We start from the raw sequence: 22,189 nt of genomic DNA, 5'->3' as shown, positions 1-22,189 counted from the left end.
TTTTTTTAATTAAACTGTTGCTAGGCTACAGCCAATCTTTGATGGTACAGTGGAAGGGTGGGATTATGGCAATGGGGAGGGGCTTAGTCTCAGCTCACACAATGAACACGTCCCCTATTCACACAAACACATAAAAAACACACAAGCATCTCTAAAAAGACCACAGAATGGCACTGAATACAGTGATTTATCTGATTTATTCTCATCCATTCTTCCCCCTTTCTCTCTCTCTCTCTCTCTGCTTTTCTCGTTGGCTCATAGATCCGAAGAGCGGGGTGTCTTCTCTGTCGGCGTCACGTCGTTTTTCACCTCTGCTGGTGACTTCCTGGCGACGCCAGTCCCATGGCACTCTGGGAAAACTGAAGGCCGAGGATGCCTCTGGCAGGCGTACCCTGGCAACTGTCTGAGGTGGCGGGTGGGGTGGGTACGAGGGGTGTGTGTGTGTGTGTGTGTGTGAGCTCCACCGTAAAAAGTGCACTTTTGGTTCGGAGCTTCAGCCGTGTTCAAGTCCAAGGGACAGCCTCATCACAGGAATGATGGCGAATGGCAATTCTGACGTACATCTCACAGACCCTGCCTTAAAACAATGGGCCTCATCATTTTAGCCACAAAGGTTTCTCTCTCTCTCTCTTTCTTTTTCTCTATCTGTCCCTCTCTCTGTCTCTATTTTCACCCCACCCCTCACATCTCCAGAGATAATGGCATAATTTACAGCCATGCATTGAGAGGGATGAATGCATTGTGAAGGCTGCCTTTTAGACTTAATAGTCATTCCCCGCTCACAAATAACAGTGTTTTTTTCCTTAAAAGGAATGAAAAAAAACCTTCAAGAGTGATTTGTCCTTTTCTGTTCACATTCTTGCTTTTATGTTGTTTTTTTCAATTTTTTTTCCTTAAGATGCAAAATTGATTCTGATTAAATACGTGCACTCTACTTTTTGAATTTGCTATTTTTTAACATATCTTGAAATAAAAAAAAGTACTGGCCTCATTTTTTTTATTTATTAATGTATTATCACCTGCTGAAATACACATACACAGAGAGAGCGAGAGAAAACAGAGAGAACGAGAGAAAAAAAGACAGAGACACATACGCACGCATGCACACACACTGCTCTTTGCCGCTCCACTGCAGGAATCCTGCTGACCACGGGTGTGTGTCCCAGGGGATGTCCTATTGACTGATAATGACCTGTGCTCCCCAAAGCCGGCCATGGCTCGAACAAGTGGCCCTGTGAGGGCCAAGGGACGGGAGGTGACGGAGGTTCATAGACTGCCCAGCTAATGCACTGACAAAAGGAACATCTTGTACCCGGGTAATCAACAACAACAACAACAACAACAAAAAACATGGAGTGTTAAAAGGTGGAATAATTGGTTTTCTTCCACCACTGGTACACCCTAGGGTAAATGCATTAGTAAGGAAATGCATTATTTTGTATTCCTCTTTTAGAAGCCATTTTGTTTACTTCAAATATTTTGTCACATTAGCTGTTGAAAAAAAATGTATTACTTTATTACTCCATTAAATACTCCACTACTCATTAATACTGTGGTGGTCAGTGTTTGTCTGTGTACGGGAGACGGAGATCTGGAGAGCAAATGCTTTTTCCTTCATGAATGCATGAGTAGAATAAATCCTTGACACACAACACTCATATCAGAAGTTACTAATATTAGTCATTCAGAATTAGCCTAAAAAAAAATGAATTAATCGAAAATATATTCAATAAGAGTCATCAAACTGAACTATAAAAATTCACATAATTAATTGATAAAATTCTGCTATTTTAGCACTGCTGTTTGAACCAACAGAGCAGTGAGTGAACCTTTCCATGGTCCCCCATTCAGTGGGTGCCATTACAGTTTTATACACCAGAGGGCAGTGTATTCTGATCTTTACGTCCAACAGGATTTCGATGTAGATAAACATGAAGACAAAGCCAGATCTGCAAATACCCTTTAAATTTTGGTGATTTAACGCAGATGTTAATTTCTCAGCATACTTCACTTGTGCATTGGCTCTTAATTTCAGAATTGTGTTTTCTGTGATTCTGTAAATGTTCTGAAACCAGACCACAGATGAGTTGTCTGTCACAGAGAAACAAACTCCTGTATTTATAGGTATGTGTGTCTAAGTAACTGACACTTCTGACATAAGTCAAATGTCATCTTAGTGAAGCACCCTCGTTAAAATGAAACTGCACTGAAAAGATGGGTCAATTTTTTTCCCATAAGACTCATTTATTAAAACAAACTAAACAGAGAGAAACATAATAAATACAGAGAGAAATATCAATACTTAAAAAAAACAAACAAACATACCACTCAAGTAAGACAGACAAAGCCATGTAGGCAGATGGATTGTAAAAGTTTCCCCGGAAAAATCGAAATATTCCAATGTACAGCTGATTTGTCTTTGATTGATTCAGTAAGCAAAAAAAAATGGAAATAATAAAAACAAAATGGCTGAACAAAAGACACCGTTTCAAAATATTATTTGGCATTAGGGTTAGAAATGTATACAGGCGCAACTGTTTATAACAAATTTAAAATCAATTTTAAAATAAGGACATTCATACATTTTTCTTGGAAGGGGTTGAGATTAGTGCGATTAACAGAATACTGTGACGACCTGATCTTTCCAAAAACAGTTGTTCGCGTCACCACGGAGACAGGCAAAAAGAGAGAGAGAGAGAGAGAGAGAGAGAGAGAGAGAGAGAACATTTGTCAGAGAACACCGTGTGCCGAGATGTCGCCAGGCCAAACGGAACAGGCCTGGACGTGGCGAAGGCTGTCAGATTCTGCGCAAAACACAGAGGAAATTCCCACAATGCATTTGCAGACCAGCTGACCCCAAATACTGAACTGGGACCACGTGAATCCCAATAGGCCTGAGGCCTACTGCAGACCAGTGTCTCCTTGCAATACTGACACCATCCTCCACAATCTTCTCAGTCTCCATTTCACTTGCTAAGTGAGTTCCTATACTCTGCAAAGGACGAACAAATCGGAATAAACCAGTCTACATTGTGTTATGCGCAACAAAATATTTGCCTGACATTAAGCAAATCCATTGATGGAGCTGACAGAAGTCCAGTTGAACTGGCGGAACCGGTCATCGCGGTCAAATGGATGTTTTCAGGTTATAGGTTGCCCATATCTGCATAATTCAATTTGTTCATATGTGAAATCATTAGTTAGAATCATAAAAAAAAAAAAAAACTAGGCAGGATCATTACATTCATAGTGTGCTTCCTCTCTGCTCTTTCAAACAGAGTGAGGATAAGACTTTCCCAACCCTTTCAAATGAAGAGTTAAAATACATACAAATTTCAGCTAAAAACAACAAACAAAATAAGACACACTACGTCAGTCATTCGATATGATTGTAACATAACTGTTCGGCCTACTTTACATGTGATGGTTCAACGGAAATGCAGTACACTGTATGAGACCCAGTCAGAGCTTCTTGCATGAAATGAAGACACGTGCCTGTATAAAGACACACACACACACACACACACACACACACACACACACACACACACAGTCTCTGAACTGCCCAAAAGTCCTCATCTTCTCATCCGGTGACTGAGACTGTAGGGTTCCATGCCCCCCACCCCCCTCCCCAGGGGATTCTATTGGCACCTTCAAATGAAAAAAAAAAACCATCGTGCTAGGATGGCAAAACTAAATAAAAAACCTCCTGATTTAATCCACAGACTTAAAAGTAATAATGATAATAAAACATTTTAAAAAATGACATGACACACAGAATGCACTCGGTGGGCTCCCAGGCCCCTCAAGGACCCTGAATTCAGAGCGGAAATGTTTGTCGGTTGTTGGAGGGCGAATGGTGTGGATGACAGACGGGGGGGAAAAAGAAAAAAGAAAAAAGAAGAAACTCCTCAACAGTGCTTTGCAGTGCAGCTCTACATGCCAATTTCATTGATCAAAATGCCCTTTTGAATGCTCATCCCCCAGAACACAGCAGGAGTTATCTGCAGCCCGAGGGCATACAAACTCTGACTTACTTTCACAGCGACTCACACACATACACACACAAACTCACACGCACGCACGCACTCACACACACACACACACGCCGGCAGCAGCAGGCATGGGGGAGTACACCCACACACACACACACACATACAAACTTAGCTTGAACATAAACAGATGCTCATAAACAAAAGGCAAATTAGGTCTCAGTCAAAGAATGTCAACACACACACACGCCCACCCAACACCCAGACACACACACACTCACTCACTAACTCACTCACTTCAACACAAGCCTCCCCTGAGTCAAACCCAAGGGGTACAGCCAATGAACGTGACCTGTAGGAGACGCTCATCTCTTCATTCCATGAACAATCTTCACTGGTAACTACAATGGACAAAAACGAATTAAAAAAATCTAAACAAACAAAAAAACATACCAATTTAAAAACTCTCCATTGTCCTTTAAAAACAATATAAATATCTATATGAGGCAATGCCAATGTGGGCCTCCCCCTTCTCCCCACCCCTCCTGCCAAAAGTGTCTCCCTCATGCACTTCCCTGGAACATCAGCCCTAAACTTCAGTTCCGTCCCCCCCCCCCCGCTTGAGCCCCCCACAGTCCTTCTGCACTCCTTAACAATTATTACTGATGTCATGTATTATTTCAATTATAATTATTATTATTATTATTATTATTATTGATGACAATATTTCCATTAACATTAGCAGGTCCTGCTCCCCGTGACCTGTGGTGTCCCAGTCAAATGTGATAAAAACAGAAAAGAAGTCATCTGTGGAGGAAGCACATCAGGAGCTCTGCTGATATGATGACGTGCAGGGAGGAGAACAGGGCGAGTCCTGAGCCCTGAGTCCTCGAGGTCGGGGTCCTCAGCCCTCCCCCGCCCCGCCCCGGGGGCTTCCGGGTTGCGGTGCGGTCCGATCGGCTCGGCTACGCAGCCATCAGGTACTGGTGGTAGAAGATGCCGAAGATGGAGGTGGAGAAGAGGCAGGCGGCGATCCACCAGGTGAAGAAGGAGAGCAGGCCAGAGAAGAGGAGGGGGCTAAAGACTGTCCGCAGGCCACCCAGGGCCATAGACAGTTGGGCCACGGCCGGCGCGGCCGCGGCCCCTGCTTTGGCCTCTGTGGCTGCAGCTGCCAGTGCTCCTGCCCCTCCATCCGCGGTGGCGGCGGCCTCGGAGCTCACATGCAGAGCGCAGAGATCCTCCTCAGGGTACACTCCCCACGAGTGACCGCCTGGAGACAGAGCGAGAGACTTCATGTAGAAAACACTGACCATAACCATGCCAATAAAGCTTCTTTTTTTTTTAGACCAAGAGACAACACACACACACACACACACACACACACACACACACACACACACACACACACACACACACACACACGCACGCACACACGCACACGTGCACACGATAAAAGAAAACAGTCTTCACTACAGTCACTAAGATTTATTGATCCAGACACTTTCATCCTGCAATGATCCTGCAGAGAAGACCACTCAGGACTTGAGTCGAAGTGCCAGGTTGGTTGGTCAACTGCTTGGTGTTGCAGGTTGAAGGCCTTTGAGCCGCGGTGAGGGCAATCAATAAATCAATCAATCAATCAATCAAGTAAGTAAGTGAATCCCTTTAAAGCGGCTTACCTAAAGTTTTTAGCAGCAAGGTTGTGTGCAGCAGCATCACCAAAGGTGCCATGTACTGGAGTGCAATAACACATAGGTAGTAAAAGACCCGGGCCACCTGCAAGCACAACACAGACCGTCCAAACAGTTACATGAGAGAGAGTTGAAAAACACAGAAGGTGGTATATGGAAAAAAAATATGAAGATGTCCAGAAATTATACTAAAATGGACTCTTAAAAAAAACCATGAGACAGCGAGGGAGAAAAAGAGAGAGAGGCATTTTTGGGAGAGCAGGAGAGAGGGGGAGAGAGAGAGAGTGAAGAGTTTCACGGAACAGAAAGTAGGCATTCAGACAGTCTGGCTATCAGGGCAGAGGAGCATCCATTTGAGAGTCTCACTTAGGACTTGGCACATCAAACGGCCTCCTCTTCTCCACCGCCTGCTCAGGAGAGGAATGGGGTGCAGATGATTGGGGGAGGTGGTGTGGGGGGTGGAGGGGAGGTTTTGATCTCTACTGAGGCACCACTAAGCCCAAATGGCGGCTCATTTCCCTGATATGGCTCGGAGAGGTTGAAAGCAAGAAGGGGGGCGCAACAATACTCCCCATTTCCCCTTTTCAGCGCCAACATGTTTCTTTTTACTTGGCGTTAGCACATCTGTCCACAAAGTAGGCTCGAGGCGGACGCGGCTGCATTTGAGCGCACCTAACTGGCCCTAGTGCCCCTCGGAAAAGGCCACATGTAAGAGGATACACAAAAAAAAGAAAACTGGTAACATGAATGAATGAAAGCATTTTGTCCATCTCCTGCCAAATTAATCTTCCTCAACTCCGCTTCGCTGAACTTTGACCTTCTCCCATTCACATCTCCTCCATGCAAGACCCTAATACCAAGTCTCAAAATAATAAAAAGGGCCATTTTTCAATGGCATATAAAGAATTAGGAGAATGTATGCGGGGATAAAGTGTCACGTGTCACATGGAGCTTTTGGTGCGGACCAGGGTCTGCTTGAGTCTTCAGTTTGGTTTGGTTTGTTGATGTGAACGCCATTTTCCAAACTCTTGGGTGCACCAAGGGGCCGTACCAGTGTCCTCCAGAAAACGGAGGCCTGAGGTTACAGTTCACCTGAACTCCAGTGCGGTTCGTATTTGGTGTGAAAGCTATTCGATCTAGAACCAGGAAGTAAACACTACTGATGACACAATAAATAAATCACAGTTAAATGCAACATGCAATTTTCTAAAACGCTTCAAAAAAAGAGGGCTGGATGACAGCTACGTGACAGTTCCTGCTTGAGGGTATGAATGTATGCTCTGTAAGCAAAGCTTCAAATTCATCTTGCATTGCCATCTGTCTCCGCAAAAAACCCTTCTTATCCGAGAAGCTCGCATCATTTATGGCAGAGCGAAAATGACCAAATTGACAAAAAGATGTAGAAAAACAACCTTTACTTTGAGTCGTTGCCTAGCGTAAAAAAAAAAAAAAAAGAATGCACGTTGCTTACATGTTGACCTAAACAGACCAGTGTTTGCAACCCAATAACGTCACGCGTAAATAATCGAGTAGGGGCAGGGGGAGGGAGGAACAATCACACTCTAGTTCGGAGCAGCAAAGTAGACAGAGTGTGAAAACAGCTATTTTCCCACCCTAGGTGTCTGCCCACCCCAAAAGAGGGAGAGTGTAGTCCCAGGTGTGGTCACAAGCCACAGCCAACACCCCCTCACCATCTTCTGCAGGTCGACGGTGCTGATGCGGCCGGCCTCCTTCTTCATCTGCTCCACGGCCTTATTGGCCAGGTTGAGGTAGGCCTGCAGGTGGTGGCGCATCATGGCCAGCCGCAGAGCGCACAGCAGCAGGATGGCCCACAGACGCAGCGTGTCAAACGTCCGCTCAGTCATCCTGAAAAGAGGGAGAGAAGGGACACAAAGGGAGAGAGAGGGATGTTAGAGGGATGGAGGAAGAGGGAGAGAGAATGGAAGGGAGGAACAGAGATACATAAGTAGGGGGGTGGAAAGTCATGAAGAAAGAAAGGGGAGAGAGAGAGAGAGAGAGAGAGAGAGGCAAAGAGAAGGTTGGAAAGTAGGGGAGAGAGAGGGGAGTTGGAGAGAGAGAGATCAGGGTAAAAAGAAAGAGAAAAGAAAGACAGAGAGCCAGCGTGAGATGGGGTGAAGCGAGAGAGAGAGAGAGAGAAAGAGAGACAGAGACAGAGACAGAGACAGAGAGAGAGAGAGAGAGAGAGAGAGAGAGAGAGAGAGAGAGAGAGAGAGAGAAAGAGATGGGGTGAAGCACTACTGGAAACAGAGCGAGCAGAGTGGAGCGTGGGTGGGTGGAGATCACTCACAAAGGCACACTCTCCTTCCCTAGAGTGGGGTTCATTATGTAGTCCTTCGTTAAAGGCTTCACCCACAGCAGAACCATTATCAGTGGGGCCAGGAAGTTGATGTGCAACAAAGTCCTGTGAGACAGAGAGGCGCACACACACACACACACACACACACACACACACACACACACACACACACACACACACACAGTGTCAACACAACATGTCAACAGTGTTCAGTGTTCTTTATGGACAGCTGGAATATCTGAAGAGTACGGAGGCAAACACTTGCTTGGGAATTTCATGGGGCAGAAGAAAAAAAAAATGTTACAACTGGTTTTAAGAAAGAGAGTGAGAGAGAAAGAGATAAATATAAAGAGTGGTAAAAAAAAAAAAAAAAAAAGGAAAAACAAGTAGTGAAGGGCAATGTGGGGACGAGCAAGGCTGTGCTAGGAGGGTTGGCCACTGGTGTAGGTAATCCAAGCGATGCCGCAGGGTTACTGTAAGCTCCAAACCAAAACGGGAGCAGTCATGGAGGTGCTGAGAGCAAAGTGGATTAGCTGGGCTACTGCAATATGGTTCGCTGACCCTATATGATAGCCGCCCCCTGCCGACCCTATATTATAGCCACCCCCTGCCGACACTATGTGATAGCCACCCCCTAGCTCCCCCCAAACACACGCGCACACACACACACACACACACTCAAACTCCTTCCGCAGGCAGACTGACTGTAATTTTGAGCCCACGACCACCTAGTGGCCCAAGCCTCTGGCTCTGACGTGGGCTGAAATAAGAGACGCGTCCCAGCTGAAATAATACTCATCTGCAGCTCCGAGCAGCACTATAGGACTGCAAGGCACGCTTCAATGTGTGTGTGTGTGTGTGTGTGTGTGTGTGTGTGTGTGTGTGTGTGTGTGTGTGTGTGTGTGTGTGTGTGGATGCTGGGGGAGCAGGTGACTTTGCGATGTACATCCACAAGAGCATAACCCAAAAACACTTTGGATAGGTTTCAAAACCGAAGGATGTGGATAGAGTAAAGAGACTGGTACATCTTCCTCGTGCTTTAAAAGTGTGGGTGCGCGCGCATGTGTTCAGAAATAAAACTGCTTTTCAGTGCACAAACAGACTGGCGGGGGGGGACGGGGACTCACTGCGTCACTCTGCCTGTGGTCAGGGTGAGGGCATCCAGATGCATCTGAGCCAATCGCAGGCCTGGAAAGGTCAGGAACGCTCCAGTCAGGGAGCAGAGGAGAGCCAGGATCAGCTTGAAGGTTAGCTTGGATATGGGGCCCCTGGCGACAACAAGAGCAGAAAGAGCAGGCGCTGCTTAACAGTGGGGAGGCTATACAGCATCACACAAAGGCCCTGTAATGTTAGCATTAAATATACATTAAACATTCCTCTCGCCTCTACAAGTCCCATCATCCAGCCCCCCCCACCCCCTTCACACACACCCTTCCTCCCTCCCTCAATCTTTCACACACACACAGACCTCAAACACTTACTGCGACTGAAGCCCTTGATTCTCGAGAAACTGCACAGCACTTTCAGAGAAATTAGCGAACCCTATAATGAGAGGGAAAAACAGATAAGGGATTTATTCAAAGAGAAAGCATACTTATAGAGATTTATTCAAAGATGAAGTATACTTATAGGATTGCAAAACCAACAAAAAAAAATTATTAATATCATTTATGTTTTTATTCCCAAAAATTGAAGAAGTGAATAGAAGTATGAAGTCAAACCAACAACCACCATGACTTGACAGACACCCAACTCGTTTTTCATCCATCCCCACTCACCGCTCTCCAGGCCAAACTCCAGGTAGTTCTCAGTGACGATGAGGATGGCCATGGCCTTGACGAAGAAGAAGAAGGCAAACGTGATGCAGAGGGAGCGTTCTCCCCCCTCCTCCAGCCTGAAGTAATGGGCGGTGAGGGAGAAGAGAATCTTTCTGAGGGACTGTAGTTAAGGACCACTGACTGTCCAGAGACGAGACGAGAGCACTTTCCCTGAGCTTCAGCCTAAGGCTGGATTCCTTCAAAAAGCCTTGTGGCAGAGGATGATGATAATAATAAGAAGAAGAATTTCACACCGTCATTTTTACTTTCCACATGGTCAGTAGGATAATGCCATTAATGTACAATTTGTGGACTTAAAATGTTGCTCCTTCATAGCAGTGAGGACAAATCCCCAGAAAAGGGTAGTTTATGAGTTTCATTAGCAAACATGAAACCGAACTGCATCTTCAGCACACGCTGATAAACCGAGAGACGTGCGTATGAGTCCCTTCCTGAGTTCTAGCCCTCAGCGTGACTCAGCCCAGCTCTGTTCATGATCAACGGATTAGCGCTGTGCTTCGGATGAACGGAGTGCCACCTTACAGTGGCAACCTTTGATTAGCTTCCATACGTCTGGATTTTGTGTCTGTGTGTGTGTGTGTGTGTGTGTGTGAGAGAGTGTGTGTGTGTGTGTGTGTGTGTGTGTGTGTGTCTCTGCATCGACACTTCCACACATTGCAGACATCACCATGGAGACCAGGGCATTCCATTACTTCGCCTCCCTAGATGATATTGTGGCGCTCTGTCTCTGGCTTTTTAAGCGGAAAATAGCAGCACTTGTTGCTTCAAAGCGTGATTCAATACTGGGAGGTTTTGTCAAATGACAATCATTAACAGGCAATGAGTCTTATGCACTCTTTCACTCAATTTTCTTAGACCAAGACATTATTGGTGGGACTAAGGTCCCAACTCTGGAGGTCAAAAGAGGCTCTTTTATCAATTATTCACTCTATTCTTAAGCTGCTGCATATAGTGTTTGTGAATTGACAGGTTGCTCAACAGTACATTTTTGTAAACAACTGGGTGAAGGCATAATAACCGTTTCAATTAAATGCTGATCTTTGAAAACGCCATTTTAAGAGACCCATACACAGTTCTCCATAAGCTTTTGGCAAAAAAAAAACAGGGCTTAAGACTGATTGTCAGTCAAGTTGGTTGTGACGTTCTTACTGAAACATTGCACCACCACTGCACAACATCATTTTTACTTAGGCTGGGTGTAAACATTTACACACAATCTAAAATGAGGGTAACCTTCAAGATAGAAAACCGTAGTGTCCCTAAGGCTCTCTCCCTGTATCCACAACACCTGCAATCATATTCCACCTCTTTTTTGTAATGTTTCATATGTTGAGTATTATTGCATGTCTGTTGGCAATGAATTGACTTGCAGTGGTTCATCTAGCTGTTCCTAGCAACGACACAGTTAGCAATTAAGACCTTCTAGCGCAGCCAGCCAATGGCCCTGGTAGAGGCTCCAGACAGAATTGAGACACAATTCCTGTATTATCAATGCAACCATCATCTTCAGTCATCTTCATCTCATCCTCCTCCAAAGCTCTCCCTCACACCCCTCCCCCCCCCCCCCAGCCCTCCCTCCCTGATCGCTCTTTTTCCCGCTGGCAAATCAGTCTGCCGGGCTGCAAAAATTGCGCCTCCAATCTCTCACGGCAGGCAATCGCGTCTCCCTGCAAACTGACTGCTCTCCTCGAAGGCCGGTCACGTTTGCGGAAGGGGAGATTGATCCTTCTGGACTGTGTCGAGGTTAATGTGTGTGATTTGACAGGAGGCATTCGAGCGGCGGGCATGCGGAATCGACGAAGTAAAGGTGCACATCATCGCAGTTCCCGGTCTGTTTACATCACTAGATGCTGGACACATGACTTCAGAGCCCCGAGACCTCTTACAGTGCTGTGTGGTGTGGTTTTTGAGGTAAAAAAAACAGGGAAAAACTATGAAAAGAGCACGAATGCCTCCATTATATTCTGTGGGAATTGCATTTGGTAATCTTACGCAAGTAAGGCAAAATTACTTTCTGAAGCTGGGCTTCATTGCGACGGCAAGAAAAAAAAAAAAAAAATGGCAGTCAGTGTGACATGATGCAGTGATTTCCTGACATGAAAAGGATACATGACAAAGGCCAGGACCAGCATGCACCACACCACGCTGATGTTCATCTCTCCGTTTGCTTCAGCCACGCAGAAGTACAGCTCGGTGATGAGGTAAACCACTGTGGCGGCCACCGTGAAGTCCACCAGCCACTGGAACTCTGGGAAATAATGAAGTGCTGGAAAAAAGCAGGAAGGAATGTTAAGCAAGGGACCAACACTGATGTCCAATAGGTGCCTCAGACTTATTCATGCTTGCAGAAACCTCATGAGAACAGAATCCCCCCCCCCCCCGGAACCCTCCATACCTAGCGTGTCTACTTCGGTAATGCATTTCGTCTCCAGCTGGAGGTCGATGTCCTTGGGAATGGTCAGAGGCCTGTTGTCTATGTGCCCGTTGTGCTTCCTAAAAGGCAAGAACGTTAAAGACCCATGGGTCAAGGAAGCAAAGTATCTAGACCCTCACAAAACATTAGAGACAGATGAAGATAAACTGTGGGACATATACTCTGAATCCACTCTCTTCTCAAAAGGCATGGCAGACAAAGTAGAGCGGACAAAAAAAACACCAACTGACTGATCATTTAAGGAGGCCTTCAGTTTGACTATTTGTGCTTTTGTCAGACAGGCTGAGCCTGAGCCAACAGTGTGGGGGCCCACCTTTCAACCGCAACCTTACTGTTTCCAAGGGAAACCAAGTCACAATGTTTGCATTTTTTTTTCGACTAGGGGGGGGGGGGGGGGGGATTATCTCAAATGCTGAGCGTAGGGGACGGAGAGGGAGGGGGGAAAAAAAGGAGAGATAATTCCATACAAATACTCAAATAAAACATACTTCCCCCTGCCGTTTTGTGGGCTGCTGGCTTGTGAAGTGTTGGAGGGCAGGGGTAGAATGCTGGGAGCAGTGGGAGCAGTGGGAGCAGTGGGGCTCGCAGGGACACAGGGAGGATTGGGCCTTCCCCCTTATGAGCTACCAGATCAGGGTCTGGTGGAGGCTGGACAGGGAGAGGGTGGAGGGAGAAGAGTGAAAGGGGTGGAGGGTCCCAGGCTTGCTCCCTCCACTGCACGACTCCAGGCCAGCTGTCTGCTCCTCTACTCTGGGGCCCCCATGTTTGCACAGGGGCCTTGTGTTCTCCGGCCCCCAGCTGCACAATAGCACTGCATGACTGGGGAGTGTTTGGAAGCCTGTGTGTGTGTGGGGGGGTTAGAGTATAGGACCCACGCGCTTTAAATCATTTCATCTCCCAGCACCTGACTAAAAAATGGCTGCAGAGTTCCTGTGGTTCCGGAGGCGGGGTGGAGGACTGGTTGAGATTTGTGTGGGACAACAAAAGGTGAGCATATTGTAGATGCGGCTCAAGGGGCGATGTGCACGAGGACGCTGGAGCACCTTTTTCTCTCTCTAAAGGGATTAAGGTCCTGCTGGCCCTGACCGCATCTAAGGAGAGTGTGTATGTGTGACGGACATAATCCTCCCCCAGGCGTGTTCAGAAATGTGTGTATTTTGTGTGTGAATTTGGCCAACGAAAAAACAAGTTTTGCAAATATGTTGGTAAGATCGTAACAACACCTTCAAGCCTTACTTTCACAATAATCAAATGATGACGATGAAGACTTATCTCCTTGGAAAAAAATAGCACAGCTTCAATGTAAATGCAACATTTTTAAAAACTGAGTTGATGGTGTTCATCACCTTGCTTAGGGGTCTGGAGAATCGCATGGGAGTTTTGATGCCGTTATTTATATGGGGCCACCACTATATATTCCAAAGAAACATTAGCACAACTGAGGCCCCTGGAATCCTCAATTCAAATCGGGCTCGTAGGTGGGCCTTTTAAACTCACGCACTTCACCTCACAGCTGGTGTCAACACAGGCCTGAGGTGCACAATACTATGACTTGAATATGATGAAAGGCTCGACACCGGTCTCTCAGACTCAGTCACACACACACACACACACACACACACACACACATACAGAGAAGAGAGAGACAGAAGAATAATACCTGTCTTTCTTGCTCTTTCCCTTTTGGAGTTTTCCAGCGAGGCTTCGCAGCTCATCATCTGAGGGATGCTGGTACCAACGCAGACTGAAAATGGCATTGAGAAGGACCAGAGAAAAAAACAGTAAGGACTCAGACAAACAGAGGTGTATGACCAGAAACAATACTGACAGCAAAGAGACAGCAAAATCAATATTAACAGACAGAACTACGAAGTGCCTTGTAGCCAAACACCCAAGATAACCCGAGTGTTCGAGAAGTAGCTTAATTATCCAATTAGCTTCTTCCACATTGATTAGTGCGCCCAGTTAACCAATAAACTCAAATGTTCCACAACAAACATGTAGCCTACACAATGGCTTAATGGCTCTGAACAGAACACATCTTCAGCTCCTTAATCTGATTTGTACGGGAGCTAAAAGTAGTTTGCTGAAAGGTTTGCAGCAGGGCCCCTTGCGGATGAGACTTGAAAGGAGAGCGCTTTTCGCCCCTTTCGCAGGCGATTGAAGACAAACATTTAGCACAACCTCTTCAACTCTGTTTAGAAAACCCATGTTGTCGCACAGGCGTCCTTAGAGGGCTGTGCCTCTTTCGCTGGCTTTTCATGTTTATTTATTTATTTATTACTGGAAGGGGGTAGGGGGGGAAAAAAACATAATTAGCAAACTCTCTGGAGCCATGTGCTAGCAGGCTCTCTTCTTGAGCCAAAAGTTTTATGAAAATGTATCTCATGGAATTTTTTTTTTTAAATATATTTTTCACAAAAAAAGAAAAGAAAAAACGAAACGCTGATGAATTATTAAGAAGCTGTTTACTTCAAAACACATATGGCCCTAATTAGAGGAAATGAAGCAAGCTCCTATAGTCCTCCTGGGGCTTATTCCGCTATCTGATGAGCCCTTTGGTCTCGCTGACGCATCCCCAATGATTATGGGGTTGGACCACAAATAAATAATGAAATAAAATTCCTCTCAGCAAACAATGAATAAGGTGAATTATTTCAGGGTGAATCAATTACTCCTGTGATGGTCCAAGACAATTTTTTATAACCAACCAACGGCAAATTATGTAGTAGGTGAATGGACAGGAAATGTCAAGTAAGAGAGGGAAGTGAGACACCTGTCACACCACTGTACTTTACCCGCCACTGCAGAGGAGCCATCTTGCGAAGGAGTAGTGTGGTATGATCTTCTGGATCACGCTGGCCATTACCATGGTAACTACCAGCTGCACACTGATCACACCCTGTGGAGACACACACACACACACACACACACACACACACACACACACACACACACACACACACACACACACACACACACACACACACACACACACACACACGAGAAAGTTCACATGAGTTCACCTGGACCACTCTTGTCAAGTGGTCAACTTGGTCTATAGCTGTTTTCCAACTTTACAACCAAACTTAATATAATGTTAAAACTGGCAAGGGAATCTATGCACTTTACTAGCTACATGACAACATAGGAAAATAACTGACCTTAAAGCTTTTCTCTCCCCTTAACTGTTTATTCTACAGCAAAATCGACCCTTACTGAAAGAATAGAAGGTGTGTACTAGTGTAGCAATAGCTTGTCTGTTACCTTACCATTACACTCCCTAATCCTGTGCCAGTCAGGAATACCCTAGTGGTCAAATGCTGTGTTGAATACTGTGAAGAATGCTATGCAATGTATCTCTAGGCCTGTGCTTCTGTGAGTGTAAAGTGAAGCATGCAAGGTAGACTTCCAAGCCTAGTAGATGGCCATTTCAGGTAGTCTTATCTAAAATACAGCATTTGTTAAGAGAATGTTAGAGAGTTGGAAAGCGTCAAGGTAAATTTCTTATGCAACTGGACTGAATTTTTCAAAGACAATTATCTACATCTTTGCATTTGCGTGGGAGAGTGCATAGCATTACCAGAATCCATATGACAAACACACAGTTGCTGCTCTAAGCTTGTCCTGCACAGAGGCAGAGAAAGTGAACTCACACCCAAATTACTGATGAACTCTGTAATTACTTCATGCCTAGCTGACAACACAGGGCAGATTTACTGTTGCCTGTATCACACTGTCATCTAATTGAGGCAGGTCACCATGAGTGCTGCGCAGGTGACTAGGTGCATATGAATATCCTTACCAAATCAGAACATCATTTCCCCTAAACGCGGTGCTAGATAGACAGCAAAAATGTATTTCACGGAACTCGAGGTTCGATGTGTACTTTCTGTAGGCTACAGAGAAGAAATCAACTATGCAATTATTTATTCATTTAACAAGGTCAGCCAGTTCATTTCATTCCACAGTCTGAAACTGAACAGCGTAAAGTTGGAGGAAAAGCATTTCACGTTTTTTTCTTCTTCATTTTTTTTCTCCCAGCGTGTTGCATGTCTCATTTGGTTAAATTTGTTTCTCCAAACAAAATGCCTTTATGTTTCCCTTGTCTCTATGTGAGGCATTGTTATAGCATTCAACATGTTCCTCTACAAATCAAGACTCAACCTAGGAATGCCTTGAGGGCAGAGTAATGCTAGCCTGACATTACAGATGAAATATTCCAATTGGGTTTTGGCTTCTCAGCTGAAAAACTGCAGAGGTCCTTCTATACTTCAAACCTTTACATCCTACAGTCTACACGTTCACCCTCTCTGCCCTATATGGGAGTGGATGTTATGGGGTTTCATTTTTTATTTTTAAAGGCAAGAATGCGGCTGCACACACTTAATGATATGAACAAATATCATGCCGAAGACCTGAAGGACGCATTCAAAACTAGTTCCCTTGTGAGTAACTGGAAAACTGTCAGCTCAGTTACATTTCACTCAGTAAGCCACTTACAACAGAGCAGCTCAATCTGAGAGTAATTTAAGTGGACTTCGACAGGATTTCTCCAGAGGTGTTGGCTATGATTCCACGGCGCCGGCGTTGCCATTCTGCACAGACAAACATGACCAGGAGTCTCCTTGAAAACCTCATGTAACTCTTGGCCTGTGAATGAATGCCCCTTCCTCAAGCCCCTGTGGCCAAGATGCCCTGAGAGTCCAACTACAAAAACTTCGGTACAGTGGTCTAGACAGCTAAAAAAGCTAATAAGCACATAAGCTAAGATTACTTCTGAGAAGGGAGGAGGCTTTGAACAGACATTATAAACTGTCAAGCTAAGCCTACAAAAGTGGTTAGGCTAAATTCCTTACTGGTAGAGTAATGCTAACTTAGAAAAGATCCATAGCTATAAATTGGATCCTAAAGCCCTAAACCTACTAGGATGCTAGCAAGCAGGGGATTCTGGGTATTACACCCAATGTAAGCTGCTTACGAGGTGGGCATGAGTCCTGCTTAGAATGGCTAACTTCCAATAAGTGAAATGATCTTGTGGTGTCTGAATTTTGGCTCACCGCTATATCATAGATCCATATTTCAAGCAAAGACTTGTAAGGCATGGCAGCCATTGCTGAAGGTTTTGCGATGGAAACACAAACTTGTGAATGCCCTTTGCTGACACTCCATCCAGCACCAGACACTCTGATAACAACACAGGGAACAGTACATATTGTTAATCTCATGATACACCCTCAACACTAAGTGCTTTAGTTTTTTCTTTGTCCTCTCGTCAAGGTCACCGGTATCTGCAGCACCTTCTCAGTGAAAAAACAAAACTGCCTGTGACAACTCTATTTCACACTAGCTACAGCCACACACTAACAGGGGAAGAAAAGAATGGACAGTACCTCAGAGGGTCCTTTAGTAATCGAAATTCATAGCGTCGACTTGCCATTCCAACATTGTCATTATTGCTTCTGAGAAAAAACGGCAAACACCAAATCCCCGCTAAGACACATTTCCACATGCATCCAACCCTGCCCGGGCACTTCGAATAATGCATAAAGAAGCGGTGGAGAGCCGTCGCCCACCTCTGTAAGACAACTGAAGCCGACTTTATTACCTGAAGTGAAAATGGTTACCGAGAGCAAGGAAATAAGGTCATAAACACAAGCCACAGAGAGAATGTGTGCGAAAAGGGTGACTGTTTTACAGTGTCTCCACCCTACATTTTTATAAGCTAATTTTACCTTGGTCTCCCCATGTGCGTTCCCTGAGCCACACACACACACACACACACACACACACACACACACACACACACACACACACACACACACACACACACACACACACACACACACACACACAGTGCTGATGTAGCACTTTCCTCCCAGAGTTCTGTCAGGAGATGCAGAGATTTGAGCCAAAAAAGAAAAGCAATTCAGATCTTCGATTTTGACCTGAGAACTGAGGCTAGGTTCCGTGAGAGGGGTATTTTTTTTCAAACACTGAGTGGTGATCTTAAAGTGTTGCTTGGTGGGGAGATAAAGAGAGTGAGAAGAAAAAGGATAATATAAAGAGAGCCAGAGAAACGAGAGAAAAAAAAAGAGAAAATGGGTGCCATTCAGCCCTCACTGCGAACTAAGAAAAGTAAAGCATACACTCTTTCAACTCAAACTTAATACAGGCACTGCAAGGGCAGAGGTCCATTTCTGGGCCAATTTATTTCCTAGTCAAAAAACCTTGGCCAAAGTGACCTGTCTGGTATCAGGGTATAACAGGCGAGATGGAATTTCTCCCCCTAACGTGTCCCTGGGGAAATGTAGGTCAAGCGGAAAAGAAAACCCACACGCACCTGGCTGTGTGGCCTGACGGATCCCGGCCAGGGACACCGACTAGGCCCCGGAGAGCCCACTGCCTCGGAGGAAATTGAACCAGCATGGGCATGCTTATCTCCTTCCGTCCTCCTGACCCAAGACCCATGGAGGTCAGATGAGGTCAGAGGGGGGCCTCCCCAGATAACAAGCAGCTAAGAGCTCAAACACACACACCACAAACACAAACACACACACACCACAAACACACACACACACACACACACACACACACACACACACACACTGGCCTTCCATACAAACTGTGCTGGATGCACTGAAGAGTACACACCTGGATCTGATGCATCTAGAGTTGAAGATATAGCTAAAACAATGCAACTGTAAGACCTTTCTGCGGGCTGATGTGTTAATCCCCGATAGCCAAAAGGGAAGAACAACACATATCCATCCCTGACCAAAGATGGACAGTTCACTTGACGGTCCCCGGGCGCTTACAAGCTGCCCACTGCTCCTGGGGGGGAGGAGGGACAGTCCAGGATGGGAAAAGGCAGAAGATAAATCCACCGCGACCTCAGGCCTGCGTGTGCGTGTGCGTGTGTGTTCCAGTGTGTCGTGTGTGCTAATAAAACCTGACAATCGTACTGTAAGTGAAACTGACAGCCTTACCTTACCAAAAGCTGTGATAGTTTGGGGGGGTGTAAAGATGCATGCATAAGTCAGGGATCACCCAGTGCAATTTAAAAAAAAGTTTTGATGACAACAAACAACAGGTACAAAACAGAGTAAACAACTGTCTACAGCACTGTGATCGATCTGTCAACATCCTCTACCTACATTGTAGATTTACTGTAAACATTTTACATGTTTGGGCCATCCAGTCTCTCAGAAACATTGCTTTGTTGTGATCCTGGCCATTGTTGTTACCAAAACACTGACAATTACCACTACAGATGCATTTCTCCAGGAAAATGTGATTGTGACCGCAGCAGCCGTCGGCCATTGCTTACAGTAACCTATAGAATTACGTGAATGCTAACACAAGAACACACATAACTACAAGAAAGGTTTGACTCTCCAACCACCTGTTGGATGAGGAACAAATATCATCTAACAAGGCACAGGGCACCAATGACCCACTGACATTCTGGCACACACAGAGGCAGACACACACTCTTCAAAATCAGTTAATGTTCAAAATGAGTTGATGGTCTCCTTTCATTGTGTGCAATGCACCTTACAGAGATCTAAGAAGAACTCAAACACTTCCATCCTCAGAATGTCTGTTGTCTTTGCCTGCTCTCCACAGCAAGAGATGGCAATTAAGACTCTTTTCATTGTAGTAGCTTAGTGGTGGAGTGACCTACTCAGCCCTACCCCATTGAAGTGACCCCATTCAAAGAGTATCATAAAGTGTTTAAACTCACCTCTTTAGAGCTCATCTGTTATTCGAATGCCTTTGTAACATTGTGTTACATATTTGCTGACTACAAACCAACACAAGCAGCAATGTTTCATAACAAACAAAAATAACCAGCTGACCCATCAATTAGCTGCCTACAAACACCCTATAAAGAATTAGGACAGACCTGTTAGTGCTACAATGGAATTGATATTGTGAAAACCGTGGGAGTTCAAACGGTTTTAAAATAGCCTGGAATAATACGAAATATAAAAAGAATAATAAAACGTAAGAAAAACAATATGTGATGCTTACGCAGTCACATAATTAAGACACAGATGGGCGATTCTGATTATTGTAGGCCAATCTATGCATGACATAGCCTACATGGAAAAAGGGGGGGAAATCAGAGGCTCTATACTACGCCAAACGTTTCAAACAGACAATATACCATGGTAACATTCTAAGAAACAACAAAAAATGTATATATACATGATTGGTCAAGCTGAACCATGTTGAAATGTGTAAGCCTAGTTGCTGATTCCAGACAGTTCAACCTTTATGTAGGGTTTTGACTTCACCTTCAAGTTTTAACTATCAAGAGGTCTGGTTCATTTTCAAAATTGCAGAGATGTCTAAATGAACTCCACCAACAACTTGTCAAAGGTATCACTTCCCTTCCACAATCTTCAATTATGTTCTTATTTATATTGTGTTCTTATAAAACAGAGGAGCTAAGGACAGACTAAACTCGAACAGCTTGGGGAATTTCCCTACAAACCTGATGTGACAAAGTGATGGAGCCCTAACATTTTGAAGAACTGGCAAACTGATTTACCCTAGAACATAGAGATATCACTTTAGCAGGAGAAGGGGCAAAAACTTTCAGCGTATAAGACCTCAAATCAAGAATTGATTCAGAAGTCATCAGTGTTCATTATGTAGGCATATTGCATTAAAGTCAGGTGAGACTACAGCCTGGACAAAATCTGAGCTAGGTAAGTTTTATTAAGAAAAATAAATGACCTTACAAGCAAAGTATTAAGGACCCTAGTTGGAGGACAAGCTGAGGTCAAACACAGCCCTTGATGTCCCCTGGCCAGGTGGGGTAACGTTACACACCTTTACCTGAGCCGAGAGCAACGAGTTAAGTTATGCTACATTTATGAAACACAGAACAGTACCTATGAACGTCACACCCCACTCAAATTGTAAATCAGAGAAATGACTGCTATGTTTACTTCGATAACTGTCCAAATCCAGCATTGATTGCTTGTGTACCGGCCTATACCATACGTAGCGTTCATTAAGATACTCTCAGCTAGCCACCTAGCAATCGACATTGACACCTGCACGTTAACGTTAGCTAACTGTACAGTTATCTACCACGCCATGGTTTACCATGTACAGTGGACAGAGTGCATCAAACAAGACACTGGACATCACATTACTCCAGCAGCAATATCAACTAATTTTTAAATGCCGCTAAATGATCTTAACGGTATCCAGAAAGATAGCTGAAACACAATTCTATGCACCAATCTATCTAGCTAACGTTAGCGAAAATTGCTAAATGTTAGCTTGGGACACTCACCATATTGATGTAGTAGAACGGGAATGGATTCAACGCCGACTGACTCACTGAACACCCCTTCTCGGAGATCAAGCTGCACGGCGCACATAAGCCTTTCTGACGTTGGTAATGTTTAAGAATAATTTGTAAGATAGACAGATAACGCCCCTATACACCTGACATCGCCTGTGGTACACTGATCCAACCCCAGCTCCAATGTTTTCAACCGCAGTAGAGGTCACGCTAAGATTTTTGGAATATAGCTTACCATAGATATGCTTGTATGCCGAATGTATAGTGTTGCGTATTTTAATATTTCCAAGTTAACTATTTTTTTTAAAGTAAAATGATTGATATTCTAAATGGTTTACATCTAAGACTATATCGGCTTATGCCTGTTAAAGACATTTATTGTTAAATAAATATAGCTTTTATCTAGGCACATATATAGCCACCTAAAACCCGAAGAAGGACCTGTCCACCGGAAGCAGTGCTGAAAGAGCTGGCGGAGGGTTGTTTAACCCTTCGTGTGTAGCAGAGCGCTGTCAAACTGTATCAAATCGAGCGATTATTGGTGTTACTGTTATACACGGTACATGAGACTTTTAAACGCATTGATTTC

At 44.7% G+C, this 22,189-nt stretch overlaps 1 protein-coding gene across 1 annotated transcript; it reads right to left on the bottom strand.

Moving 5' to 3' along the window:
* Nucleotides 1–2,219: 2,219 nt before the first annotated feature.
* On the bottom strand, nt 2,220–21,830 carry tmem161b (transmembrane protein 161B). The gene is made up of 12 exons (XM_012828690.2): nt 21,589–21,830; nt 15,071–15,174; nt 13,933–14,016; nt 12,234–12,331; nt 11,948–12,104; nt 9,779–9,930; nt 9,482–9,542; nt 9,128–9,268; nt 7,992–8,105; nt 7,375–7,549; nt 5,672–5,768; nt 2,220–5,262 (listed from the first exon to the last, which is right to left on the bottom strand). Exons 1-12 carry the CDS (start codon nt 21,589–21,591, stop codon nt 4,958–4,960), a joined length of 1,491 nt encoding a protein of 496 aa, XP_012684144.2. The 5' UTR covers nt 21,592–21,830; the 3' UTR covers nt 2,220–4,957.
* Between the last annotated feature and the right edge of the window lie 359 nt (nt 21,831–22,189).

Source organism: Clupea harengus, chromosome 7 (genome assembly GCF_900700415.2).
Source record: "Clupea harengus chromosome 7, Ch_v2.0.2, whole genome shotgun sequence".
Taxonomy (NCBI): domain Eukaryota; kingdom Metazoa; phylum Chordata; class Actinopteri; order Clupeiformes; family Clupeidae; genus Clupea; species Clupea harengus.
Note: the sequence above shows the minus strand (reverse complement) of the source record. Positions and strands in the feature narration are given on the sequence as shown.